Source organism: Elephantulus edwardii, unplaced genomic scaffold (genome assembly GCF_000299155.1).
Source record: "Elephantulus edwardii isolate Elephantulus edwardi_28Jun2011 unplaced genomic scaffold, EleEdw1.0 scaffold00109, whole genome shotgun sequence".
In the NCBI taxonomy this organism is placed as follows: Eukaryota; Metazoa; Chordata; class Mammalia; order Macroscelidea; family Macroscelididae; genus Elephantulus; species Elephantulus edwardii.
Window position 1 is genome coordinate 6,201,504 of NW_006399859.1, and position 7,518 is coordinate 6,209,021.

At 38.3% G+C, this 7,518-nt stretch overlaps 1 protein-coding gene across 1 annotated transcript in view; it reads right to left on the minus strand.

The window, feature by feature from the left end:
* The window catches only part of LDHC (lactate dehydrogenase C), a 62,284-nt gene that overhangs the window by 48,614 nt on the left and 6,152 nt on the right, over positions 1-7,518 (minus strand). The window contains exon 2 of the mRNA XM_006892072.1: positions 4,173-4,290. Coding sequence (XP_006892134.1) covers positions 4,173-4,290 — 118 coding nt within the window. The remainder of the gene's footprint in view (positions 1-4,172; positions 4,291-7,518) is intronic.

Here is a 7,518-nt window from a genome sequence, read left to right on the forward strand (position 1 = left end):
TTTAGCCTAGAGAGGGTGAGACCAGGCTGCTCCTTGGAGGCAAAGATTCTGAAGCTTCATTTGACATATTTAGGACATGTTGCAAGGCGGGACAAGCCCTTGGAGAGGGACGTCATGCTTTGGAGAGTGGAAGGACAGCATAAGACAGGAAGACCTTAATGAGATGGATGGATTCAGTGACTGGGATAATAGAGGTAGGTGTGTCAGAGACAGTAAGATTGGCATAGGCTAGAGCAGGGTTTAGGGCTGTTGTACATAGGGTCACTATGGGTCACAGGCAACTCCATGGCACATAACTACAGCAATAACAATCTATCATTAGCAATTTCGGGTACAGTGCGTGTCTATCAGAGGCTATACTAAAGCAGAGCTCCCAAATTAAGTCAGACTAGGAAGGAGGACTGGCCATCCACTTCTGAAATATCAGACCTTTGAAAACTCTATAAAGTAATTCTGTCTTCTGAGATTTCTAAGTTGGTCAACACATGATGCTAACTAAAGACAATGGGGCCATGCTCTCCATTGCCTCTATTGCATGGCCTCACACTATATGCCCTGAATGACAGGGTTTGTTTTCTTTTTTTTTCATCCCTGGGTGGGCATGAGAATCACAGCTTTTTATACACACCAAAAAAAAAAAGAAAGAGAAGGATTAATACATCAGTCTTACTATAAAAGCTCCTTAACTTCTTCATTTCTTCCCTTTGCTTTGGCTTCTCAGCTCTCTCGTACAATATTCAGAGTCTCTTCTGACATCCACCTCGGTTTTTCTTTCCTCCTCTGTCTTTACAATGATGTTTTTTATTCTTCATGGATAATATTCCTGATATTACTCCAGAGTTCATCTGCTCTTTGTTCATTAGCGTTCAAGGCCACAAACTTGTTCTTGAGATGATTTTTAAATTCAGGTGGGATAGACTCAAGGTCAAATTTTGCTTTTTATTAATCTGATTTTCTTTTATGGAGCTTCAGTTTGAAACTGCATGAGTAGTTAATGGTCTGTTCCACATTCAGCACCTGGCCTAGTTTTCACAGCTGACATTGAGCTTCTCCATCAATTCATTCCACAATCTGATTCTTGTGTAGACCATCAGGTGAGGTCCTTGGGTACAGTTTTCATCTGTGTTTCTTATAAAAGAAAGGGAAGGAATGAGGAAGTTAAGCAGCTTAATAGAAGATTTCAAAGGGCAGCTTGGGAAAACAAAGCAAAGTGTTATAATGAAATATGCAAAGAGGTCAGAAAAATAAAAAGGGATGAACTTGATCAGCATTTCTTAAGCTCAAGGAATGAAAGAAAAAATTCAAGCCTCAAGTTGCAATACTTAAAGATGCTTTGGGATCTTTTCTCTCTCTTTTTCTGCTGGCAGCACACTATAAGATTTGGGTTCACCCCCATCTTTCCAGAGGGTTCTTCCCTCTTTTTACTTTTTACTTCTTCTTTTCACGTTAACTCTTTTGCATGGCCTATTTTTCACTAGCTATGCCTCTGTATTATTCTTCTAATAAATCTTTTTCAGTCATTTTGCTAAAAAAATGCTATGGGTAGAATACTGGATGATCAAGGTAGCACGAAAAGAAAATGGAGGTAGTACACAGAGACACTGTACCAAAAAGAATTGGCTGACACAGAAGAATTAATGAAACAACAGATGACCAAGAGGCAATTGTGATGGAGGAAGTTCAAGTTGCTCTGAATGAGTTGGCAAAAAGCAAGGTCCCAGGAACTGACAGCACACCAGTTAACATATTTCAGCAAACAGATTCTGCCTGGATATGCTCACCAGATTCTGCCAAGAAATCTGTAGGAAAACTATCCAGCCAACATACAGGAAGAGATCCATACTTACGCTAATTCCCAAAAAAGTTATCCAACAGGTGTGGAAATTATCAAATAGTATCACTAATATCACATGCAAGCAAACTCTTGCTGAAGATTATTCAAAAACAACTGGAACAGTACACTGAGAACTACCAGAAATACAAGCTGGGTTTAGAAGAGGCCATAGCACTAGGGACACATCATTGCTAATGTCAGATGGATAATGCTGAAGACAAAGAGTACCGGAGGGAATGTCTATTTGTGTTTCATTAACTATGCAAAGGCATTTTACTGTGAGGGTCACAACAAATTATGGCTAACCTTAAGAAGAATGGGAATCCCAGAACACTTGATTGTGCTCATGAGAAACCTATACTTAAAATAGGAAGCAGTCATTAGAACAGAGCAAGGAAACACTGCATGGTTCAAAATCAGGAAAGAAGTAAGTCAGGGATGCATCCTGTCTCCATACCTTTTCAATCTATATGTCGAACAGATCATTTGGGAGGCTGGTCTTTATGAGAAGGAATCTGGAATCAGAATTGGATAAAGGCTCAACAACAACACTTGCGTTATGCAGATGACACAACCTGGAAAAGGTCAAGGACTGCAGTCTTCAAAATGGATTGAAGCTCAACATCAAGAAAACAAAGATTCTCACCCCTGGGCCAATTGGCAGCACCATGATAGATGGAGAAGAGATTGAGATTGTTAACAATTTCAGCTTGCTTAGATCTACAATCAACACTCTTGACACCAGCAACCAAAATCAAAAGACAAATAGGATTAGGAAAGTCTAGACCTCTCCAGAGTGCTAAAGAGCAAAGATATCAGTCTAGACTAGGTGTGCCTGATCCAGGCCATGGTCTGCAATTACTTGCTATGCATCTGAGAGTTGGACAATGACTAAGCGTGAAAGAAGAATTGATGCCTTTGAGTTCTGGTTCTGGAGAAGAGCACTGAACATACCATGGACTGACAAGAGAACAGGTCTGTCCTGGAAAGGGTGAACCAAGTCGCTCTCTGTAGACAAGGATTTTGAAGCTCCATGTTGCCTGGTGGGATCAGTCCTTGGAGAAGGACATCATGACTGGCAGGGTGGAGAGATGACACAGAAGAGGAAGATCTTGGGTAAGATGGATAGACACAGTGACTGGGGTAACAGGAGTAAGTGTGTTGGAGACAGTGAGATTGGCTCAGGATAGGATAGGGTTCAGAGCTACTGTGCATAGGGTTGCTATGAGTCTCAGGCAACTGAAGAGCACGTAACAACATTATAAAAACTATTCAAAACTGCTTATCTTTAGAAAATATATAAAGCAGAAAGAAAAGTTTTTAAAGAACATAAAACTATATATATGTTGTTATAGTTAGGTGTTGTTGAGTGGAGTATGACTAATACCAAGTCCATGAACAACAGATCTGAACCCTGTCCTATCCTGTTTCATCCTTGCAGTCTCTGTCATCCATGAGTTCACTGTTACAGTCACTGTGTCAATCCACCTGGTCAATCCACCTGGTTGATGGTCATCCTCTCTTTTTCTAACCCTTTTCTTTTTCACCTTTCCAAGCATGATATCCCTCTCCAAGGACCAGCCTCTCCTAACATGTCCAAAGTTTGTGAGGACAAAGTTTGTTGGTTTTGCCTCCAAGAAGCACTCTGGTTGCACCTTCTCCAAGACCTATCTTTTCATTCTGGTAGTCTATGGGATACTCTGTACTCTTTTCCAAATCCAAAGTTGAAATGCCATCAATTCTTCTTCTGTTATCCTTTATTCACTGTCCAGCTCTCAGAAGCATAGCAAGTGATTGAAAAGACTATGGCCTGTATCAGGCTCACCTTATCCTCAATAATTTGGAGAGGTATTTGACTGCAGACTTTACCAAATCAATAGGTCTCCTGATTTTCTGGCTGCTAGTACCAATGGTGTTGACTATGGATTCAAGTAAGATGAAGTCATTGACAGTTTCAATCTTTTCTCCATGTATTATGATGCTGCCTAGTGGTGAGAATGTTTATTTTGTTGACGTCGTAGACGTAGATCTTATGGTCTTAGAGAAACCAAGGACTGGCAAAGGAAGGAAGTATCTTCTATATCCTGTGCCCTTCTCCATAAAAAAAAGATATATAAAATGTCAGTTATATGGTAAATGCATATAGAGAGGGTAAGAAATAAATATACTAAACCACCAATGGAAAAAATTTAAATTTTACTTTATACTTTCAAATTTTTTTCCAATAAAACATTTTAAACTATCTTTACAGTTATTTTTAAATTAACATTTATATCCATTTAATAAAATCATTACTTTTTTAAAGCTCTGAAAAGAACTCTATAAAACTAAAATTAACCTTGTCCAGACACAATCTTTGACGTATTAAAGAAAAGGCTGCCATGCTGAAGATCCATCGTTTCTCCCCTCAATTTGTCTGCTTCAACATCAACAAGGGCAAGTTCATCAGCCAAATCCTAAAATACATGAAAGTTCTGAATAAATGTCCTGAAGAATGCTCTTGAGTTTTAGGACAATGAGAAGAAAGTTTGTGTTTCTATTTTATAATAGCTAATTATTTGTAATCTCTCTCTTATTGCCATCAAGTTGGAATCGATTCACAACTGACTCTCCGTTGGGTTTCTGAGATTGTAAACAGCACAGGAGATTGTCCATCATTTTCTCAAGGAGAGGCTGATGGACTCAAGCCACCAGAGGCTCAGCCTTTCAGTTAGCTGAACAACTCCCTACAGACTATGCCACTGAGTTCCTCATTATTTATAATAGAAAATTTAAATAAAAATACTAGTTTGTTAACGCATTGAGGATGACCATAAGAAGTTTTGGTGGCACAGTGGTTAAGCATTCAACTGCTAATCAAAGAGCTGGCAGCTTGTATCCACCAGCTTCTCCATGGCAGAAAAGGGGGATAGTCAGCTTCGATAAAGACTTGCAACCTTGAAATCTCTATGGGCTGTCCTATTCACTCCTATATATAAGAGAGCTAAGAATTGGAATTAACTTGACAGCAACAGGCCTGGCTTTGATTTAGAGTGATCAGAAATCTAGCCAAATAATATTGTTGCTCTTGTTAGTTGCCACTGAGACAACCACAACTTATGAACAATGGATTTTAACTTTGCCCTATCCTGTACTGTCCTCATAATCTCTGATACCATCTTTTATATACTTAAGCCCACTTTGTTACAGTCACTGTGCAAATCCATCTCACTGAGAGTTTTTCCTCTCTTTCCCTGACCCTTCACCTTCCCAAGTATGATGTCCTTTTCCAAGGACCAGTCTCTCCTAAAAACACACCCTAAATATGTGAGATGAAGCTTAAATATCCTTGCCTCCAAAGATACCCTGGCTGCACTTTCTCTAAGATATATTTGTTTGTTCTTTTGGAAGTATATAGGATATTCAATACACTTCACCACCACCACAATTCAAAGGCATCGATTCTTCTTTTGTCATCCTTAGTCACTGTCAAACTTTCAGATCCATAAGTAACTGAAAATAGCTTGAATGAGATACACAATAGCATTTATCAACTAGAAACCATTTTGCTTTTACAGATTAGCTACAATTTTGATAACTACACTTTTCCCTTAAAAGAACATTTTAAATCAACAAAAAGCAATGAAATTCTTTCAAATAATTTCACGATATTTAACGTTTATTAAATTTTATTAATTTTAATATGATTTGGCTATAAATGCTTTTAACTACACATCCTCATGATCAGTAAGCACAGAAAGGTACCTACCCATTGTTGTTTCTGTTATGTGTCTTTCAATCAGCTCCAACATTCAGTAGCTCTGTACAACAGGATGAAACCCTGTTCAACCCTGTGTTGCCCACACAATCATTGTTATGCTTGAGCACATTGTTGCAGCAGTTGGATCAATCCATCCAGCATCTTCGATTTTTCACTGATCCTCTATTATACCAAGTACAATGTGATTCTACTAACACCCAAAGTATACGAAACAATGTCTTGTGGCCCATGCCTCCAACAATCATTATGGCTACCCTTCTTCCAAGGTAGTTTTGCTGGTTCTTTGGAAGACTACAGAATATTCTATATTATTCCCCAAAACATACCTGAAAACCAACAGTAACTCTTCTGTCTTTCTTACTCATTATTCAAATTTCACGTACATCTGAGACAGTTGAAAAGGGTAGGGTCAAGCACATCAAATGGCAACCTGTCCTGTGAACACTAAATCTGCTGCCAAAGACATCATTTGATTTTTGGACTGCTGCTTCAATGGATGATGGTTGTGAAGTGAAATGAAATACTGGAAAATTTTAATCTTTTCTCTATTTGTCATGATGTTGTTTATCAGTCCAATTGTGAGAAATTTTATGTTGAGGTGTAATCAGCCCTGAAGGAGCTATATAGAGACAGATGTAGTCTTTGATCTTCATCAGTAAGTGCTTTAAATCCTCTTCACTTTCAGCAAGCACAATTGTGCCACATGCATAATGCCAATTGTGACTGAGTCTTCCTCTAATCCTGATGAGTATTCTGCTTCATCTAGTCCAGCTTCTTGGATTATTTACTCATCATGCAAGTTTTTTAAAGTATAGTCAAAGTATGGAACCCTGACATACACCTTTCTTGATTTTAAACCAGGCAATATGCCATTGTTCTATTAAAATGACAGGTTCTTGGTTTATGTACATGTTCTACATGAGAACATATAAGTGTTATGAAATTCCATTCTTTACTATGTTAAGTCATAATTAGTTTTGATCTACATAGGTAAAAATCTTCATTAGTCTGTACTTTTAGCCGAGATCCATCCAAAGTCAACAATGATATCCCTCATTATATATCCTCTTTTGAATCCAGTTTGTATTTATAGTTTCTTGTGGATGTACTGCTCACAGTAGTTTTTAAATTATCGTTGTTGTTGTTAAGTGTGATATTAGTGACATTTCTACAACATGTTTCAAGACGCTTCTTTGGAATGGGCACACACATGAATCTCTTCAGTTTTCCAGGTAGCTGTTTTTCAAATTTCTTATCATAGATGAGTGAATACATCAAGTGTTGCAACCATTTGCTAAAACAGCTCAATGACTATTCTGCTTCTGAAAGTAAGTTGTCCTGCAACCCAACTTCAAGAACTTGATTCAACCATCAGTGAGATATGCAAAGAAACAGTTCGCATTAGAGCCCACAGGTTGCTTCAAGTCAATAAATTATATGAGTTATATTGTATTATTCCTCTTCACTTTCTATTTATGCCACAATCACATCAACATGACCTGAAACAAGGTCCCTCTGCTTCACTTGACTATCTACCAGAGTACAGTGGATTCTAGGAGGAAAAAAACCCACAAGTACTTGCTGTTGAGTGGATTACAGCTCATTGTTCCTCCACAGAACAATTTCTAGAGTTTACAGAACAATTTACAGATTTGTGATGGAAATGATCCTTCAGAAGTGTATCACTGTGCCTTTATTCTGAGAAGACTGAGCAGATTCAAACCACTAGCCTTCTATTTAGCATCAGACAACTGACCCATCAACCACTCCACTTGGATTCTTAAAAGTAAATGGCTTCCAACTACTGGCTTTCTCCCTTATAGTTAGTTATATGATGTTGTTGTTGTTGTTGTTGCTATGTGCCATCGAGTCGCCTGTGACTCATAGTGACGCTATGTACAACAGCCCTAAACTCCGCTCTGTC